This window comes from Piliocolobus tephrosceles, chromosome 18, assembly GCF_002776525.5.
Source record: "Piliocolobus tephrosceles isolate RC106 chromosome 18, ASM277652v3, whole genome shotgun sequence".
In the NCBI taxonomy this organism is placed as follows: Eukaryota; Metazoa; Chordata; class Mammalia; order Primates; family Cercopithecidae; genus Piliocolobus; species Piliocolobus tephrosceles.
Window position 1 is genome coordinate 22,815,992 of NC_045451.1, and position 22,957 is coordinate 22,838,948.

General features: G+C 34.8%; 1 protein-coding gene across 3 annotated transcripts in view; it reads right to left on the bottom strand.

Annotated features, from left to right (window-relative positions):
• WDR7 (WD repeat domain 7) overlaps nt 1-22,957 on the bottom strand; it is a 386,547-nt gene that overhangs the window by 258,751 nt on the left and 104,839 nt on the right. For all 3 annotated transcript variants that reach the window (XM_023218353.3, XM_023218354.1, XM_023218355.3), the window contains exons 15-16: nt 19,922-20,691; nt 17,978-18,066 (exon numbers count right to left, since the gene is read on the bottom strand). In XM_023218353.3, coding sequence (XP_023074121.1) covers nt 17,978-18,066; nt 19,922-20,691 — 859 coding nt within the window. The remainder of the gene's footprint in view (nt 1-17,977; nt 18,067-19,921; nt 20,692-22,957) is intronic.

The window sequence follows — 22,957 nt, forward strand, 5'->3', positions numbered from 1 at the left end:
TCATCATAAAAACCAATCCACCTTTAACACTGACTTTACATCAAAGATTGGCATCTCTGCACTTAACAGTATTCTAGATTATAGGAAACACGGATTCTGCCAGCCAGGGGTAACATTACATTTTTATAACTGGCTCTTGTCATTGACATTAGCAAATAAAGTCATAAAATGGGAACTTTAGAATCTCATACATAACAAAGCAGATGAATGTGTAACTCAGATAAAAAGAACATGTCTGTTAGAATAAAGCACAGATTGAGAGAAAGTTGTTAGAAGTTGAGAGAGATACCTTCATTTACTAAGAAACAGGTATGTAAAGCAGGAGCAGAAGCAGGGTCAGAGCCAGAGTGATCAGCATCAGACCGAGCGGAAACGACAGGTGCAGCGACTTGCAGAGGAAAAGAGAAGAAATAGAGAGGAGAGAATTGAAGTACAGCAGTTTCTGAAAAAAAGCTTAGTATTAGTGAAGAATGAAAAACAAAGTTGACAAAACATAGAGAATGTAGAACTGAAACGATGTTTTCATCAGAAGGGCATGATCATTAAATATTACATCAGAAAAATGATATATTTTATTGAACAGTAATCACGATATAGTTCAAATTCCTCTTAAAGTCAAAATCTAATATTCTGATGAGTGTATTGACTAATGCAAAACATAGCTCTAAAACAACTAAAGCCATCATGAAAAAATGACATTAAAAATTAACCAAAATGTTATTCAATTTTTAAAATGTATCACATAATGAAAAAGCTTTATGTTGGCCTTCATATTGTCAGTTACATTTTTCTAATAGTTTATTCTCTGATATTATGTGTAAATTATTTTTAAATTTTCAAACCAATATTCACTGAGATCATTTCAACTTTTTACACTTATTTTATGAAAACTCAATTTAAAATATCCCAACTTGCAAAGAATGTATATACCACGTTTAACTCTTGTTAAAAGAATACTAACAGGTTCATTCATTGGACTTTTTAAAAAAAATTATTTCACAAATGCTCCTTATACTAAAAAAGAAATTTGTGAATTTTATAATTCTTATAGAGGTACCGATTCACTCCCTAACCCCCCCCAAAAGTTATGTTGCCAAGAAAATGTTTCAGCTTAAATTATCATATGAAAAAGCAAAAGGACCGTATGGCACACACATTCTACAACTGGAGGTCAATGTTAAGATTTAGAGGTCACCATTTGACACTTCCTTCCTATGGCGAAATTAACATATGTCATGCACAAGCATCTTCAAATTAATCCCTCTCCTTTCTTCTGTCATTGAACAGCAATAGGTTTGGGCTCCTGAACAGATTAAGCATTGTCTGCTGAATGATATGTTTGCTTTTCACGCAGTGAAGTTCTTTTGTGACAACAGAACAGCTGCATGAAAACAACATTTTCATAATTTCCACACGAATGCATCATAATGTCAATCAGGCACGTGTGAGGTAAACAGCAGAACGAAAAGAAGTCTATGAAAAGTAACACGAAAAGCAACTCTAAATCCATAAACTCTAAGAAGCACGTCTTGCACAAATGAAAGTTTCATCTGGGAAATTATAATTCTTTATTATTTTAAGAGATCTGATTTTTGCTCCTTATGAAATTAAAATTATTTTACAATGTTATACTTATGAAAGAAATAAAGCTGCTTTTAAATTCTATATTTCATAAGATCTACAAACTCCATTACAAATTAATCTTGCAAAGAAATCCCAAACATTTCTATATTCCATGGGATAATTTTATTTTTTATCATTTTTAATTACAATTTCAGTGATTATGACTTATACATTATTCATCCTCCATGCAAAACATTGGTAAGCCTTGGCAGCCAGGAGTAAATTTGCAGGTTTTAATTTTTGTTCTACCAAAATGTTCCTCTGGTGGCTTCAGTTAGGACTTTTTTATAATTTCACTTTTTCAAAAATGGGGAGAAATCGTTATCCCTAGAAAGGCTGTGCTAATTTTGCATGGTTTTACTCTTAATTCTGAAAGGACAATAGAATGAGAGGGTGAGGAAATTCAATACAAATAAATAAAAGTTTAGGATTGAGTGGTCATTACCCTAACACAGGTCAAATAAATGGTGGGATTAATGATTCCTATAAGAAACAAGTGTAAAAGGAAAGTAGAAATGTTACTGGCAGAAATGCTAGAGTAAGCATATGTCCTAATAGAATATTGTTTAACATATATAACTATTATTAAGGAAAGAAAAAAACAGATTCTGGATATTATATTTTTGAAGTCATATTTAAATGATATTTCATTTAGACAAAAAGGCATTTACACTCATCCTTTAATAAATTTTATGGGCACTAAAACTCAAGAAAAATATTGTAATAGAAATCAAGGAATCAGATTTACCATGCTTTAAATATCTCTGCATCTCCACCAAAGAATACTTTATTCACACTACCTCACAACCGAAATCGCAAAATCTAGAGCACTTCCAAAATTCATCAGGAAATTAAACTCTGCTACAGCTTTCACAACTATCTACGTAAGAAAAATCAGCAATTAGCAGAAAAAATTATTACTTCCAAGATAAAAAGCTCAAGATTTAATAAATAATAAATCTGAAGTTTCATGGGGCACTGAATATGGAAGATTTACACCATAAAACATAATCAAGCATTTGATTTCTTAACAGAAAAGCTGCTACGTCACCTGCCAATTTGCTGCTCTTATTAAGGTTAGCAAAACATAAGGGAAAACAGTTTTAGCACAGTTTCAGCATAGTGACAGAACTAACACAGTTCCACTATTTCATCTGAGCCTCTTCAACTGCTTACTCTCATAAGAAAAGACGGGTGAAAAAAAAAAAAAAAAAGAAAAGACAGGTGAAGATAAACAAACGTGTGGGAGAACATGTATATGCACACATCTGCCCTGGCTTCCCCTTACACAGCACATACATACCCAATATTATAACATCCCTAGATTCTGCTTCTCAACAGGAATATTTCAGTTTTTAATTGAAATTTGATTCTAAACTCCATTTGAATTTGATTCTAAACTACTCCCATTGCGATAACAATATTTATAGGACAGAAAGTTAACATACTTGGGGTGGTAAGTGCTCCATACATACTGGTCTAAATCACATTATCTTCCTAGCACATATACACAAGTAGCCCTTTTCAATGCATTTTTCAGAGAAAAAAAGTTTTAAGTACAAAAAAATGCAATGCTTTAAAAAGTAAGTTTTTTTCAAAGCTTAATACTAAAAAAAGAAAATAATTATTTAATGATGAGTCCTTTTAAAGTATTTCATGATAATCATGATGTCACGGAGAGGGTGGGTGAGGGGAGAGAAGAAGAAAGAGAAGAAAGAGATGAAAGAGAAAACATGAAAAAATTAGAAATTAAGAAATGTTGTAGAATTAACCACCATGTACTTAACACAAAGGCATTCGGCACTGAGTCTGCATCTAGTCCAGATGTTATAAAGCAACATTTGGCTTTTTGTAAGTTTTCTTTTGTGCCAATACTTTTATGTTTTAGGTAGATGGGCATTTTTGCCATCTTTTAAATCAACATGAAACATTTGGATAAATCATTAATTCAGCTTTCATTGCCTCTTTTTTAATGCCTGAGTTTTTGAGGTACAAAATTAGATAATGCAACAACCTGTTTCATTATGCATAATGTATCCTATCTCCATGCCTCACAGAATTACCATAATTAATACACTAACTTCGCTATGAAGGCAATATTGGCAAGAAAACTCTAAGTCTCCTTTCAATTCCTTTTGTTATCTGAAAAATTCCCATTCGATATTTCCTAATGCCAAAAAGATTACAAAAAGCTATACCAATACATGTAACTATTATCATGACTAGAAGGTTAGAAAACAAATACCTTTGTAATGAATGATCAAAAAAAAAACTTCCTCTTTAAAGAAAGGAAGCCTCCAACCTCGTATGTGTAGTAATCATAAAGACTGTCTTAGAGCCCCATTACGATGCGATCCTTTAGCATCGTACCACCAGACCCAGATAAAAACAAAAGTGCCTTCATAAGGGGTCCTATTTCTATTTCAGGAACGGTGCCTCATTAAATTAATCTGCAAAGTATGTCCAATAAGCTAGAGCTATTTTGTTATTTTGTTATTATACAAGAAGGCACTATGCTTTAATTCTGCATATTTTAATATGTCCAATAGAACTGGCAGCTCATGCAACATAAAGGGCAATAACATAAGCACACTTTTAATGAGTCAAACAGTATTAAAAACACAATATTAAAACAGTATTAAAAACAGCTCATTTTGAGCTTTTTAATAACATCTGCGCCATCCCCAAGCATGGCTTCTGACAGGAAACCATTTTCAAACATGGTAACTATTTCTTACAGCATTTCCTTCCCTATCACTAAATAATATGCTAATCCTGCAATTTCTTGCTTTACCAAATCTAAAAATTAGATTTTTCTAATATATAGATATATTTTATGATATATATCTCTATATGATAAACATTTATATAGAGAGATAAATGTCTCTATATGATAATCATTTATATATACAGATAAATATCTCTATCTCTATGGAAATCATGTTCAATGTTGACTCAAATAGCTTACTAAGATCATACTTCTTTCCTTGGACACCTTGCTGGGGATTTTTACGAATTTAAAAATTATATTTTCTCCCCATTTGCCTTCTTTTCTATGTACCTATTTCTTCTAAGTTAAACCCCTCAACAGCTTCTCAATGATTTTCCACAGAGCAGTGTCATTTTCCCATGAACCATCTCTTTGGAAGCCATCTTACAGCCCTGCTCATATGTGCCACATGGCTGCCATCCTGAGACTTTCCTTCACTGTCATCTTTCATTGATGACCATGTCAGGTCAAAAGTGCTCCTTGCAATGCTCCTCTCAATGGCTTCACCAGTTCCTGAGCCCCATGTTTTATTTTTCCTTGGTTTACTTCTTTATTTTGATGGAGCACATCTTGCAAAACTTCGCTGAGAAAAGGATATAGTAATAGCAATTTTTTAAGACTATGAGTGCCTGAAATTGCCATTATTCTGCCTTTTTATTTCACTGATAGTTTGCATTCAGGAGTCTAAAAATGCAAAAATTGTCTTTTTTTTTTTTTTTTGGAGACAGGGTCTTGCTCTGTCACCCAGGCTGGAGTGTAGTGGTGTGATCACAGCTCACTGCAGCTTCAACCACCCAGTCTCAAGCCATCTTCCCAACCTCAGCATCCTGAGTAGCTGGGACTACAGGTGCACACCATCACACCCAGGTAATTTCTGTAGTTTTTGTTTGTTTGTTTGTTTGTTTTGAGATGGAGTTTCACTCTTGTTGCCCAGGCTGGAGTGCAATGGCATGGTCTCGGTTCACCACAACCTCCGCCTCCTGGGTTCAAGTGATTCTCCTGCCTCAGCCTCCTGAGTAGCTGGGTACATAGGTGTGCACCACCAAACCCAGCTAATTTTGTATTTTTAGTAGAGATGGGGTTTCTCCATGTTGGTCAGGCTGGTCTCAAACTCCAGACCTCAGGTGATCCGCCCACCTTGATCTCCCAAAGTGCCAGGATTATAGGCGTGAACCACCGTGCCCGGCCTGTATTTTTTTTTTTTTTTTTTTGGTAGAGATGGGGTTTTGCCATGTCACCCAGGCTAGTCTCAAACCCTTGGATTCAAGCAATCTGCCTACCTTAGCCTCCCAAATTGCTAGGACTAAATGTATGAGCCACCACGTTCTACCTTTCTTCCACATTTTTAAGAAACACATATCTCCTGACCAATCTCCGTCATCCTCTCTTTAGCTTAGGGTGACTATTAAGAAGGCCAATAACATTTTTACTCCTTATATGTAACTAATGAAACTGTTAAAGTTGGTCCAAATGTTACAAGAAACCATACAGAGAAAATGAACATCATTTAAGTACTATGATCATGAAACAGAGATGTGTTTGGAAACTAATGACAAAAGCAATTACATTAGCAGCTATGATAATTTCAAATATACTACTTACACAATGTTAAAGTTTTGGTGTTATTGGTATTTCTGGACACTGCATTTCATAAACAAATTCCTATCCTAAAAAGTCACTGCAGAGTTCTTGGGCAATATGGGCATAATTGTTTGGGTCAGTTGTTGTAGGCAATAAATGAAAAACACAGAGGAAAGCGCATGGTATGTACTAAGTAAATATACTTAGTCATGTTATAAATTCATTAATACCATTCATCATGGTGCTGATACAAACAATATATGAAAACCTTATTTGTGATCAACTCATTAATAATCTAGACCCTCTCCATTAGATAGGAAATCACCAACTGAACACATATAGAAGCTATATAGAAATGCAATGTCCAAACATTCTTAGGGAGGAAAAAAAAAGGATATCCTTAAAACACCATAAAAGAAGAACACAAAAAACTAGGGCAATAGGGCAGTACAAAGGTGCAGGCAGCAGAAACGTAAGGACTTACCAGAGCAGAATGAATTAGCAGCCCAAGATGGCACGCTGACAACCAACAGGTACACAAGACAACATATGAAGGTGCTCATAATGTTTAAAAAATACAGTCATACTACTTCACCTGTAGATCACCACTGGATTACATCAGAAGTGTAATAAACACAGGTGTGATGAAAATTTTACCTTGGCCTATAACTCAAATCAAAAAGTCAAAAAACAGACAAAGTTTTTGTAAAAGGTTTCCCTCATTACTAATATCCAAAATAAACCAATGAGTTCTCTAAGACCAAGAACGATGGGGAGAGAATTCATTATTGTAAAAGACAAATGTATAACATAAACACTAACTTGAATTTGGTATATGAAGGCTATTAAAATTTTCTACTTCACTGAACACTAAATAAGTGACAATTACTATATGTCAGTATTGGGCTAAGCACACAAAAACGCACAAAGATTAGACAAAGTGTCTGCCCTCAAGGCACTCATTGTCTAGAAAAGCATATAATAACCAATTAAAATATTATCATAAATTGCACTCTTGTACATTTTCTCCAATAGGCATAATAAGCACCTTGAGGGCAGAGATTTGTCAGCCCTTATAGCCTCAGCACCAATATTGACATATTGATTCCAGAAACATAAAGAGAAGGTTATCTATAGATTCATTCATTCAGTAAATATTTGTTGAGCTCCTTCTATGTATCAGCCACTGTTCCAAGCTCATGGGATAAATCACTAAACAAAGCAGAAAAAAAAAAGTCCCTACCTTTTGAGCTTCCACAGCAAAACAAAGGTGTACACCAATTTAAAAAAATAAAGGCACAGAAGGTCAAACACAAAATTTTAAGGGATTCTCAGATCCATTCCTTAATATGATATATGAACTCTATGTTAAGTACTGTTTATTTCTCTATAAATCCTGGAAAAGAATAGCAATTAAACTATTGGTTAATTTATGTAACTCTTTTCTGAGATAATTTAACAAGGACTACCTCTTCTAAGGTTAGACATCCTAAATTGAACTCATTTCTGAAAAATAAAGTTGCGAAGAACATAACATAATCTTAAACTTTACATTGCTTAAATTTGCTTGGGCACCTCCCACTGAGTAAAGATGCAACTACTAAACATAAAGATATGGTCACAATCAAGATAAGCACGAGAGACACAGACCAGAGACTTATGTCATGAGATTAATGAATAGAGAGAAATACAGTACATTAGAACGTAGAACAGTCAGGCACAGAGGCTTACACCTGTAATCGCAGCACTTTGGGAGGTTGGGGTGGGAGGATCACTTGAGTCCAGGAGTTCGAAACCAGGCTGGGCAATATGGTGAAACTCTATTTCTACAAAAAATTTAAAATTAACTGGGCATGGTGGCCTTTGACTATAGTCCCAGCTATTCAGGAGGTCGAGGCTGCGGTAAGCCATGACCAGACTGCAGTCCAGCCTGGACAATAGAGTGAGACTCTGTCTCAAAGGAAAAAAGAAAAAGTAGAAAATCGTAAAGCCATGAGCAGACTTAGGGCTATATTTGCCATGAATGAAAGTGTGGTTATTTGATATCTTTGACCTCTTTTTCTCAAGTAGCATGTTTCATAAACCACAAAATTGAGTGTCAAAAAAAAAAAAAATAAACTGTATAAAAAAAAGTAGACAACTGATGGTAAATGTTAATTATTGACAAACATTGAATTAACAAGTCCACTGTTAGGCAAAACAAACCTCTTGTGAAGACACTATTTTCCAATGAAGTGCCCTAATATTGGTTATGGAAAATTATACAAGCTGAACTATCTAAACTATCTTTATTATCAAACCCAAATATCTATGAAAGTTCCAATCCTCAGCTGAAGTCTTTACTTCATATAGATTATTTGGCAGCTGAACAAGTATTACCCAACATGCAAGTGATAGCTTATTGAAAAGATGCCTATTCATGCTTGCAATACAACTTAAAAAGACATCGTGAATCGATGTGCACAGTAGAGGAAGTCAGGAAATAAAAAACATAAGAGGAAAATGTTTAAAAGCAAACCAAGCTAAGAAAAGCCAGAGTAGAAAAATGACGAAATAATGCTCTACCTGCTGAAACCTTAGAGAACTCAGAGCCCTTTGTATCTCTTACCACTTCCAATCCTAAATTGGTTATTTATGTTCATGTTATCAACTAGATATATACTACTCAAGAGAGTATACGTCAGACCAATCTCTCTAACCTCCCTAACAGAGTCGTTAGGAGACAAAAAGAACTTAATAAATATTTTTGAGAAAACAATTACACTATATATTTATTCCAATACTAACATAGAAAGTGAGCTTCATAATGGTATTCTAAAGTATTTTACTATGTAGCTCTCTCTCAGTAGGAACTGCTGGCCTTCATTTACTTTAGAAGAAAAGCATATGTGCTTTCCAAATGAAAATTCCTAATTCTATTGCCTTAAATAAATACTTTTTTAAAAAAAGACCCAATTTTCAAAACTTTCCTCACTGCTCTCAAAACTCAATGCTTTTCTGAGAGAAGCAATATTAAAGTATTCCAACTTTAAAAATCTTCAGACTTGACCAGGTGAGCAAATCTAACACTCTCATGGTGGTGAATATATAATGCATCATGACAATGTCACAAATTATATGAGAATGTTTCTATCTACTATGATTACAGAGAAGGAAAAGTGTAATTCAAGAAGAATCACCAACTGCTAAGAACCATAATGAAGATGATGAGGAGAATAACAAATAATATCTGTAACAGAAGTCAAACTTAAATGAATCGTCCCGCCACTGATTTGTTGAGTATATCCTGTAAAATATTTCCAATGAATTTGGAAAAATAAAACATATACTATTGCAGAAAAAGCACAGGATCTAGAGTCTAAAAGTGCCGGCTGTGTCCTAATCATACTACTATTACTAAGAATAGGTTAAACAAGTCCCTTGCCAATATGAGCCTGTTTCCATTTTTACCAGTAATAACACTTTAAAAATATCACAACTCCATATATACAAATAATTTTTACTTTCTAAAAAAATAGATATTTGGAACATCTTTAAATAAAGGGAAAGGAACTTCCACCTCTGGCCAAGATGGAGTAACAAGAAACAGATTTGCAATCCAGCCCAAAACAACCAAAAACAGACAAACAAAAAGATGAAATGTATAAAACAATGGTTTTCAAGCCACTGGGCATCATGCAATGAAGGACTGAGAGATGGGAGACAAGCAACGTGAGCCCTATGACCCTATGATTACCCCAGCTTATTGCCTTAAGAGAGTTCCTAGGTGAAGCTACGTGGAGAACAAAGTGAGCAGCTCAGCAGTTTTCCTGCGTTCAGGAGACAAAGCTGAGAGTCTCAGGAAATCAGGCCAGCTAGAATTCAATGGACAGAGAGAAGGGAGCTGCAAAGATCAAAGTTCTTCAGAGGATCTCCCTCAAGTATTCAGCAGAATACCAATCAGTACATGTCTGTAAAGAAACTACTCGAGGTGGGGGGAAAACATCTAAAGGACCAGAAACAGTGCCTGCTCCCAACAGCCTAAATGGAAAACCTCATAATTCACAGGACATTGGATATTCTGGAAGGTCTGGCCTCAGCAATGGGGAGTAACTCATCTTAGAGCACTGCTCCAAATCCACCTAACAAGTCATAAAAGCAAGACCAGGAAAGAAAAGGAAACTGTTTCCACATGACATAACTGCATCCCATAACACAGCTCAAGATTTTTAAGAACACAAAAGTGCCCAGTACCCAAACAGGCAAAATTCAAACATCTTCCATCTAATCTAAGATTATCAAACATGCAAGGAGGCAGGAAAGCACAGTCCACAAGGAGGAGAAGAATTAATTTAAACCAACCCAGAACTGACAGAGCTATCAAAATTATCAGTGAAGGGTGCTAAAACATTTATTATAACTGCAATCCATGTATTCAAAGCAGTTAGGTAGAGACAAGGAAAACAAAAATTTTAAGACCCAAATCAAAATTCTGTGGACACATATCACAATGTCTGAGATTTAAAGTGCATTGGATGACAGTCGGGCATGGTCACTCATGCCTGCAATCCCAGCACTTTGAGGGGCCAAGACAGGGAAAGTTGCTGGAGCCTGGGGGTTCAAAACCAACCTAGGCAACATAGCAAGACACTGTCTCTATAAAAAATAAATAAATAAATTTTTAAAGTGCGCTGGATGGGACCAATGGCATATTACACATTGTTGAGAAAAGACTAATAAACTTCAAGATGTTGCAATAGAAACTATCTCAATCAAAACACAGAGAGGACAAATAATCCAGAAATAAAAAAAGCACTGTGATAGGTGAAACAACTTCAATCAGCCTAAGGTACATGTAATTTGAGTCCCTCAGAGACTGGAGAGAGGAAAGGGCAGAATGAATATTTGAAGAAATAATTATTGAAAATTTTTCAAAATTAATAAAATCCATGAACCCCAACCACAAGAAACATGAAGAACACTATACTGAAGAGTCACATAATCAAACTGCTCAAAACCAGTGATAAATAGAAAATCTTAAAAGCACCAAGATTAGTAATGTTACAGTTAGAGGAACAAAGAATGCCATCAGATCTTGTTAGATTAAGAAAATGTGGCACATATACACCATGGAATACTATGTAGCCATAAAAAAGGATAAGTTTGAGTCCTTTGTAGGGACATGGATGCGGCTGGAAACCATCATTCTCAGCAAACTATCGCAAGAACAGAAAACCAAACACCGCATGTACTCACTCATAGGTGGGAACTGAACAATGAGATCACTTGGACTCGGGAAGGGGAACATCACACACCAGGGCCTATCACGGGGACGGGGGAGGGGGGAGGGATTGCATTGGGAGTTATACCTGATGTAAATGACGAGCTGATGGGTGCTGACGAGTTGATGGGTGCAGCACACCAACGTGGCACAAGTATACATATGTAACAAACCTGCACATTATGCACATGTACCCTAGAACTTAAAGTATAATAATAAAAAAAAAGAACTAATGCAAACAAGAAGACAACAGAATATCATCTTCAAAGTATTAAAAGATATAAAAAGTCAACCTGGAATTCTATACCAGAAAAAAAAAAAAAAAAAAAAACTTTCAAAAACATAGACAAACAAAGATGTTTTCAAATGTACAAAAATTTGAAGAGCAGATCTTCACTAAAAGAAAGCTTAGCATGTGGGGCTTAAAACCTAGATGATGGGTTGATAGGTGCAGCAAAACAACATGGCACGTGTGTACCCATGTAGCAAGCCTGCATGTTCAGCATATGGATCCCAGAACTTAAAGTTAAATAAATAGATACATACACACATACAAAGAAAGCTTAAAGTAAGTCCTTTCGTTAGAAGAAGAATTATACCAGATAAAAATCCTACACAAAGGAATGTAGAATACCAAAAAAGGTAACTACATGGATAAATATGTATTTTCCCTATTTCAGTCTCTTTAAAATATAATTACTATTAAACACAAATCATAAGAATAATTTGTGAGGTTTATAACATATATAAAAGTAAAACACAGGACAACAGTAGCATAAAGACCAGTAGATGACAAATGCTAATACAATAAGGTTTAACATTTATATTAAATGTTAAATAGTATAATATCACTTGAATGTACACTGTGATAACTGAGACACAGACTACAGACTCTAAAAAACTACTAAAATAATAAAATTAAAAATTAGCTTATAAACCATAAAGGAGATAAAATGGAATCATACAAAATTTTATTAGTCTAAAAGACAGCAGAAAAAGAAAAAGAACAAAAAATAAACGCAACAAAGAGAAAAATAAGGTAGCAGGATAAAAGATTCAAACCTAACCATATCAACAATCACATTAAATGTAAATGGCTTATGCATCTCAAGTAAAAAGTAGGTCAGACTGGATTAAAAAATAAGACCCATTATATGCTGCCCACAAAAAACACATCTTAAAGAGCCAAATAGGTAAAAATTAAAAGGATGATAAAAGGTTATACTATGATAACAGTAGCCAAAAATGCTGAAATTACTCTATTATTATAAACAAAGTAAATTTCAGAGCAAAGGATATTACCAAGGATAAAGAAGGTCATTTCATAATGATGAGAGTCAAATAATCAAGAAGAAATAAAAATTCCAAAGGTTTATGCACCTAATAACAGAGCTTCAAAATACATGAAGCAAAAATTAGGATACAAATGTAAGAAGGAATAAACAAACCCATAATTATAGCTGCAGATTCAATATCCTTATTTAATTGATAAAGGCAAGCAGGCAGAAAAATCAGCAAGTATACACTAAACTTGAACACAGACAACTTGACCTGACTGATAGTCACAAAATATTCTACCCAACAACAGCAGAATACACATTCTTCTGAAGCACACACAGTATATTTACCAAGACAGACTATATTTGGGGCCACAAAACAAGCCTCAATAAATTCAAAATGATTCATATTGTACAACATGGTGACTATAGTTATTAACAATGTATTACATACTTAAAAATTGCCGAGGGAGTAATTTTAAGTGAGTAATTTTAAGTGTTCTCGACACACACATAAAATGATACATATATGAGGTCATAGATATGTTAATTAGCTTGATTTAGCATCCCACAATGTACACATGTATCAAAACATCATGTTGTACACTATAAATGTATGCAATTTTATTGGACCATAAATAAACACAATCAATTGAAAAAAATGCCAAAGGATTCAAACCACACAAAATACAGTATCTGACCATAAAACGAAAACCAGTAACAGACAGATCTTAGGAAAATCTCCAAGTGTTTGGAAATTTTATTAACGCATTACTAAATTATCCATGGGTAAAAGAAAAAAATCAAAAGGAAAATTAAAGGTACAATATGGCAAAGTATGTGTAATGCCACTAAAATGATACTTAGGGGAAAATTTGTAGCATTGAATGCCTATATTAGAAAAGGAGAAAGGTTTTAAATCAATGATCGCAGCTTTTACCTTAAGAAACTAAAAAATAAGAGCACATTTAAAATGGAAAAAATAAATAATAATCAAATCAAAAATCAATGAAATAGAAAAATAATAGATATCAATGAATAGAAAGCTGGTTCTTTGAAAAGATCCATAAAATTGCAAAGCTACAAGCCAGACTGACCAAGAAAACAGGAAAAAACACAAATTATGAATAACAGAAATGAAAGAGTAAATATAATTTCAAATCCTACAAACATGATAGTAAAAGGAAAATAAAAGATTATGCACAACTTTTTGATGATAAATTTGACACAAATGATCAAAGTTCACCCAAGTAGACATTTTTAAAAACAAGCAGAATGGCCCTGTATCTAGAATACTTTTAAATCTGTAGTTAAAAACCTTCCCATAAAGAAAACTCCTGGGCTTTCACTAGTGAATTAGACCAACCAAATATGGAAGAATGAACAATCCACACACACCCTTCCAGAAAATACAGGGAAAGGGGCTACCTCCGAATTCATTCTGTGAGGCCAGCATTATCCTATCAGCAAAACTGGACAAAGGCATTATTAATAGAATTGAAAACTGAAGACCAAACTTCCTCATGAACATACACATGAACACCCTTAACAAAATTTTAGCAAATTGTACCTAACAAACTATAAAACTGGTAATTCAAAATGTGGTCTATATTGCAAGGTTGTTTTAAAACTCAAAAGTCAATATATTTTGTCTTATTAAGAAAAGACAAAAATCAAATAATCATTTCAATAGATGCACAAAAATCATCTGAATAAAATCTAACATCTATTCATAATTTTAAAAATCTCAACAAAGTAAGAATAGAACGGAACTTTTTCAACCTGATAAAGAACATCAAAGAAGGCCTGGTGCGGTGGCTCACGCCTGTAATTCCAGCACTTTGGGAGGCCAAGGCGGCAGGATCACGCGGTCAGGAGATGGAGACCATCCTGGCTAACACGGTAAAACCCCAAATCTACTAAAATTACAAAAAATTAGCCGGGCGTGGTGGCGGACGCCCCTAGTCCCAACTACTCGGGAGGCTGAGGCAGGAGAATGGTGTGAACCTGGGAGGCGGAGCTTGCAGTGAGCCAAGATGGCGCCACTGTACTCCAACCTGGGCGACACAGCCAGACTCCATCTCAAAAAAAAAAAAAAAAAAGAACATCGAAGAAAAACTCACAGCTAACATTATACTCAGCAGTGAAAGACTCAATGCTTTATCCCTCAGATCGGGAATGAGACAAGAATGTCTGCTCTTTTTCAATTCAACGTCATTCTGGAAGTCCTAACATGTATGTGTAATAAGGTAAGAAAAATAAAATAAAATGCATACTAATTGAAAAGAAGTAAAATTATCTTTATTCACAGGTGATACGATTTTTGGCACACACACAAAAGAAAGCAGGGCTGAAAATCAGTACATAGCCATCCATCTTAAAAAGTAAAAAAAAAAAAAAAAAAAACCTAGCACACCGAATCCAAAAAAATGGAGGAAGATGTAAATAAAGAGCAGAATTTAAGGAAGTGGGGAAAAATATGCACTAGAAAAGATAAAGTCAAATTGAGTTCATTAAAATGACTAATAAGATTGATAACCCCCTGGTAAGACGGATGAAGCAAAAAGAGAGAAGACATAAATTATTAAAATCAGGAATAAAAATAAGGACATACCACAGACACCAGAAAGATTAAAAGACAATATTATAATCTCAAATGTCAATATATTTGAAAATTTAGAATCAGCTAAACTCCTAAATATGTACTACTTAACAAAACTGACACCAAAGAAACAAAATCTGAGAAGTCAAACAATGAGATAAGTTGAACCCAGAATTAAAAACTGCCTACAAAGAAAACTCTAGATCTAAATCCAGCAAATTTAAATCTAGAGTTTGAATTTATGAAAGAAACGTTGCCAATCTTATACAACCTCTTCATGAAAATAGAAAAAAAAGAAAACATTCCACAACTCAAGTTTTTGTAACCTAAATAATCTGAAAGTTTCTAACAACATCAGAAAAAAAAGTTTTCCTAAATAAAAATAAATAAATAAATCAAATACAATAATTTATAAGACAATAATACATCACAACAAAATTGGTTTTATTCTAGGATGCAATATTGTGTTTATGTTCTAAATTTGCCACATTAATAGAGGAAAATTAAAAGTTACACAATCATCTCAATCAATATAGAAAAGGTATGATAAGGCCGGGCGCGGTGGTTCAAGCCTGTAATCCCAGCACTTTGGGAGGCCGAGATGGGCAGATCACGAGGTCAGGAGATCGAGACCATCCTGGCTAACACGGTGAAACCTCGTCTCTACTAAAAAATACAAAAAAAACTAGCCGGGCGTGTTGGCGGGCGCCTGTAGTCTCAGCTACTTGGGAGGCTGAGGCAGGAGAATGGCGCGAACCTGGGAGGCGGAGCTTGCAGTGAGCTGAGATCGGGCCACTGCACTCCAGCCTGGGCGACAGAGCGAGACTCCGTCTCAAAAAAAAAAAAGAAAAGGTATGATAAAATCCAAATACACCGATGATAAACATTAGCAAAGAAGGAATAAAAGGTAACTAGTTTCTTAACATCTATAAAAGCACACAGGAAGTATCATAATTATGAAAGGATTAAAAGTTTTCCCTTTAAGACTGGGAATAGAAAAGTTATCTCATATGATTACCCTGACATTCAAAGGAATCCCCAGATAAATTATTTTAATTAATAGGTGAATTGAGCAAGATTGCTTGATACAATATTAGTATACAAAAATCAACTGCATTTCGATACTGGGGCACAGAAATGAAAAATAGTTAAACATTACCAGTTAAGAAAATTTTTTAAATCCAATATCCAAATCCAATATTTAGATATAAATATATAAAAAATATATAAAACCTGTACACATAAAACTATAGTTATGATAGATAAAGAACACCTAAATAAATGTAGAGACATATCAAGTTGATGTATAATGAGTGAATCCCATAAAGATATTAATTATCTCCAAACTTATCTAAATTCAATATAACTGCAATTAAAATCACAACAGGTTTCTGTGGCAATTGAGAAACTGATTCTAAAATTTATATTGCAATTCAAAGGGACAAAAATAGCCAAGACACACTTTAAAAAGAAGAAGGTGGTAAGATTTCATCTACTGAATATCAAGGCTCATTACAGAGCAACAGTAATTAAGACACAAGGCTAGACAAATCAATCAATGGAATCAAACAGCCCAGAAACATACTATCATCTACAAAGAAATTTTATTGGCCAGATGCAATGGCTCACACCTGTAATTCCAGCACTTTGGGAGGCCAAAGTGGGTGAACTGCCTGAGCTCAGGAGTTCAAGACCAGCCTAGGCAGAATGGCAAAACCCCATCTCTACTAAAAATAGAAAAAATTAGTCAGGCATGGTGATGTGCCTGGGGTCAGGGAAATGAGAAGGGTGACTGTGTGGGGTTGGAAATGATGGATAGGAATGGCATAGAAAGTGTGGGAGTTTATCTTCCATAATGAGAACCACCTGACAGTGCCTAATGCTGAAAATCAAGCACACCATTTAAGGATGTTAAAGTAAGTCTCAAATAATCAGCTAAGACAGATAAAAGTACTTGTCCTGTGGAAGCGGACAACTACAGATATAAAGTTGGGGGTCTACTGTTTAACAAACCTTGTAAACTACTGTTTGACTCTTTCAAACTTAAAAAGAAGTACAGGGGAGAAAAATCCCAGTATGCCACCATTTATAAGCAGAACCTACATGAACCCATCTGTTGCTTACTTCTTTACTTTTCTCTATCACATTCTGTGAAGAGTCAGTATTAACTCTTTGCTAAAGGAAAGTTCTCTAAGTAGACATAACTCCCCAACTCTCTTGATTAGCTCATTTGTCAGTCTTAATAGGAATATAAAAGATATACACAGATACATCTAAGTATATTAATTAATTATACTCAGGAATATGTAGGAATTATTAGTAAAGGAAGAGAAACTCAACCTTTCTTCTTTTCTATCTCCTAACAAAAAGCAAAGTATAGGTGAAAGTTAAGGTATATAATGACTTAAATAAAAAGAAAAGATAAAAAGAATAGTTTACCAAGGATTTCCACTTGTGAATCACCACACATGAACTATGGCAAAACGGTAGGAGATGAGCTATAGTATGGAACTATGAACTTAAGCATTTCTAAATGTAGTTTAAAATACATATAACTTTTAAACTCAAGATACACACATTTAAAACACTACTGTTGTCAAGTTAAGGTGCCCCTAATATATAAAAATTAGGCCAAAGACAGTATAATACAATTATTTGAAATATGTTCATTTATCACTTTCTAAATAAATCTGATTTATTCTTAACTGACATCTTAATTATCCATATTTACATCTGGAATATAACAACTTTTCTCTCTTTTAACAATCCAAGACAAACAAATATTATGATTATACATTAGCTCTGCCTCCTCAGTTTCTAGAGCTGAAATGTCATGTCAATTACTTAGTAAGATTTAATTTTACCTTGTTTAATCTGTCCTTGCACAATAGTACTGGAAGTTGGAGGGGAACCCCTTGCCTTAGAAAGGTCTGGGGTGCTTGGTCTAGGTGGCCTTAAAAAAGAAGAAAAAAAATACAAGATATATTTTGACACCGTCATGTTTCCAGAACTATTTAAAATAAAACATTTTCTACTTCTAAACAAATCGCAAAACAAACATATATAGAACATTTTCAATTTACCATTCCAGAAAGATTATTTTGGTTTGGACCTATTAACATTTTCCATTTCAAATGAGTAAATGATTAGCAAGTAAAAATCTGACATGTACAATTTGTGCTTTATATTAGTTTAAGAAATATTTTCTAACATTGTACTTAACCCTTTGTTCTTTAATATTCAGATGCTGATATTTCAGCCTAATCCACAGCACTAGTCCAAGTGAATTCACAGAAAGATAGATTAAAAGCATTCAGCCCAAAAACCTGAAAACAGTCTTTAGGCATTAAGAAATCTTGGACTGTTGAGGCATACTGTCTCAGCTGTGAATTCTGACACTACCACTTACTAGCTGTGTTACTTTGGGCACATTACATCATCTCTCTGTGTCTCAGTTTTGTTATCTGTAATAAAGGGATAATAAAAGTACATACCTTATAGGGTTAAGGGCACTAACAAGTTAGTTTTTGTAAAGTACTTACAACACAGACCGACACAGAGTAAGTGCTATATAAGTATTTGTTAGAATTGTTTTTAATTCTTCATATGGTAAATGCTCACTAGAGTATAATAAAAAGTTGCCTCCATAAAAAGACAAATTGAGTCTAAGTATTCTAGAAATATTAAAATAGTATTCTGCATGTTAAAGTTTTTTCTTTCTCTATTGAAAAATTCTGACTATACTTCTCACAAAATTCTGAAGCCAAATCTCTGAACACATGCCAATCATTAGATATAAGTTACAATGAGAAGCAGCATTTAACCAAATACACAATTTTTATTTTTTTCTTTTTGGAGACAGAGTCTTACTCTGTTGCTTAGGCTGGAGTACAGTGGCACAATCATGGCTCACTGCAGCCATGAACTTCCAGGCTCAAGCAACCCTCCCACCTCAGCCCCCCTAGTAGCTGGGACTACATACATGTAACCACCATGGCCAGCTAATTATTTTTATTTTTATTGTTATAGAGGCAGGGTCTCACTATGTTGCTCAGGCTGGTCTCAAACTACTGGCTTCAAGTGATCCTCCTGCCTTAGCCTCCCAAAGTGCTGGGATTACAAGTGTGAGCCACCATACCCAGCCTCAAATATATATTTTGAATTGAATATTAGGGCAAACTTCAAAACTTCAAGTACATATACAATTTCTTTTTTTTTTTTTTTTTTTTTTTTTTGGTGATGGAGTCTAGCTCTGTCGCCCAGGCTGGAGTGCAGAGGCCGGATCTCAGCTCACTGCAAGCTCCGCCTCCTGGGTTTACGCCATTCTCCTGCCTCAGCCTCCCAAGTAGCTGGGACTACAGGCGCCCGCCACCTCGCCCGGCTAGTTTTTTGTATTTTGTAGTAGAGACAGGGTTTCACCGGGTTAGCCAGGATGGTCTCCATCTCCTGACCTCGTGATCCGCCCGTCTCGGCCTCCCAAACTGCTGGGATTACAGGCTTGAGCCACCGCGCCCGGCCTACAGTTTCATAATTATATTTACGAGAGGTAGTCTATATGGCTACCTCCCTCATTCCAAATTTTTAAAAAATAACATCTAAGTATGCCAATGTATACATAAAATAGTATAATTTTATTATGTTTTAACCGGGCATTTTGAAACTGGTGTTTTAAAATGTAAAAAGGAAAAAACTGAGATGACACTAATATAACAAAATTGTGTAGAGCCAAAAAAGAGTAATCAACAATGAAAAAATAAAACAGGTTTCTTTTTTTGAAACTTAATAAAATCAAACTATCATGGTCACACCTGGTAGGACCCTTCTTCATATGATCACCAATAAAAGTTGCATTGGTCATGCTCATTAAAGTATTTGCCAAAGAAATGATAGACAGGAGATGCTGTGTGGTGACAGCACGGGACACTCCGTAAGTTCCCTTTCCTACTCCCTCAGTCGCTGGCAGCTTCCTTTCCACTTCTGATTTCCCGTGTGACAGTTTACAAGCAGGCTGATTATAACCCGGCAGCATCAGTGACATATGGCCTCCTCTTGACAAGAGACCAAACGATACTGTGCAGTGGGGTTTCAGCATTCCAAGGCGATCCAGGCAAACTTCATCCAGTACTTCATTCAAACCCCAGGCGTGAAGGCAGGACATAAACAGCTTTGCAGTGTCCATAGTTAAATTATATTCTAATAGGGTCAATGGCTTTGATTTGCTGGACCGATATTCAGGATCACTTTCTTCCCTTCTCTGCCTCATTATCTCCTCATCCTCCTCTTCATCATCAAGGAGGTGTTCCTTGATGTTCTCTTTGATCGTTTCTTTCACTTGTTGGAAGAGAACTGCTGCCCGTTTTCCAGTTAAAAAAGAGCCCCCTTTGTCTGAACTGCCAGATGCTTTTTGCAAATTCTCTGGGGAAATAAGCGCAGTATTCGGCCTAGAGGCTTCTTCAGTCAGGAGTTGAATAATCAACGCTTCCACATCAAAGAATAGCACATGTATGTCCGGGTCTGTTAGGTTTGTCTTTATTGCTTGAACCATCAGGGAGTTATGAGAATATTTAGGTAAATTTCCCTGTAATAAATATTTTTAAAAGATAGTTATAATTAAAAGTGCTTAATTTCATACATTAATTAATAAGCAATAAATAATCAGAGGAATTAACATGCTTATTAAGCTGTCCTTCTAGGAACCTGTATCATGAATAGTAACATACTAACTTTGCCAATCAACAGCATGTAACATATCAGCTTACACAATTAGAAGAACTTCATGCTGAAACAATCATAAAATTGCCAATTAGTTTAAAAACCAAGAAAATAACAGTTTATTATTGAAGCAGGGAGTTTCTTTCCTCATAGTACAGATTAAAATTTGTTTCAATAATTTACGAGCAAATCCTGTCTCTGAGAACAAACTACTGTTCCACCCGATGGAATAATCTGTTTATCGTGGCTCCTGATTCTTTAAGTTGCTACAACCATCATATCCCTCCTTTTTCCATTTTACCTTCAATCTCCATTTCCTGAATAAAGAACATATTAGAGTTTACTTAGATCCTTTAAAAAATGCTATCTTTTGACCATGCTCCCTTTTCTATTTCTCTCCTCTTCTAGCCAAATTTATGTCCCTTTTAGCAAAATTTACTGAAAGTAGTAGACTAATCCAATGAAAATTCTTCAGTCCCTCTCTTCCTTAATGTCTTTGCAGTATATGACATTGTTATTTTTTGCTGAGACAGAAAGAAAAAGAGACAGAGACAGAGAAAGAACTAAAAGAAAGAATAAAAAGCCGCCTCCACAGCATCCTGGAGAGTAATAAAGACTTAACTGGAGAATACCTCCTGGTAAGTCTACTACCTCTGTCAATCTCTCCCTCTCAGGCAGCTGCCCTGATAACTCATTCATCCTCCCACATGGGAACTATCACCTATATGTAGATGGCTTTCTAATTTCCCATCATCAGCCAGACCAGTCTCCTAAAGGAGTTTCAAACCCTAATGGTTTGTATTGGGAGATCCCACAGTACCTACCTGGCTTTTTAACGTTCTCATCGCCACCCCTCACTAAACCTGCTGGGCCTCCTGACTCATCAGTTGGAAATCATTCCGTTTTCTTCCTATCCTACCACCACGACAGAAATTCAGACCCTTATCTTTGCTCCTCAAGACAGGTTTCACTGTCCCTGGTCTCTTACTCCAACACATGTGACCTCCAAAGAGCCACAGACTTCTTTCTGAGGCAAAAATCTAATCATGTCACTCTACCAAAAAATTTCCATTATCATGAATTATTAAGAAAAATAGACAATACAAAAATTCTTAAAAACTAAACAAAACATAAATGAATATCTATCTGATCTTGAGATGAGAGTGGACTTTCTAAACATACTTAAAAGTTCACTACGATAAAAAACATGTTAAATGACAACTAAAAAATAGGAATAAAATATTCCAGAAATAGGACTAATAAAGAGTTGTAATAAATACAAACATTTCTTAAAAGCAGTAAGAATACTATTGTCAAAAGAAAAAAAAAAAGAAAAAAAAAAAACTATGAAGAGCAAAGACAGTAAAAGAAACTAAAGGGTGAAAATAAAGGGTGAATATAGGGAAAACCTGCTCAAATTGGTTGTCAAGGAAATAACAGTTAAAATAACCACAAGATAAGTGTTTTATCTTATTAACTTATTAGCAAACAGTAGACAGTAAAAACAGTATAGAGAAAGTCAAACTCATACACTGCAGACATGAATTTAAATAGTTTTAAAAGAGTAATTTGGCAAAATACCTCATGAGCCTTTCTGATTGATATTGTTTGATCCAATACATTTATTTCCAGGATCCTATCTTAAATAGTCAGAAATACAGACAAAGATTTATGTTCAAAGATGTTCAGTGAAACCGTAGCCAATATTTTAAATTGGAAACCACCTAAATATCTACAATAAGGAAACCAGTAAATAATTTATGCATAGCCATATAATAAATATTGCAGTATTTATAAATCACATTTTATGTGTACATCTAACCATGTAGGAAAATACCCATGTTCCAATTTTAAGTGAAACTATACACACACCCACATGTGCGCACACACACGCGCACACACACACACACAAGTTATGGTTCCAATTTCAAGTATTTAAAGCTTAAGTATATATGTACATACATACACATACATATAAGCATGGCAAGAAAGACTGCTTATATGGCTGTGTGTGTGTGTGTATATACATGTGTATATATATATGGGTGTATATATATACATATATACAGATGTGTATATATATATACACACACACATATACACACCCATATAAGCAGTCTTTCTTGCCATGC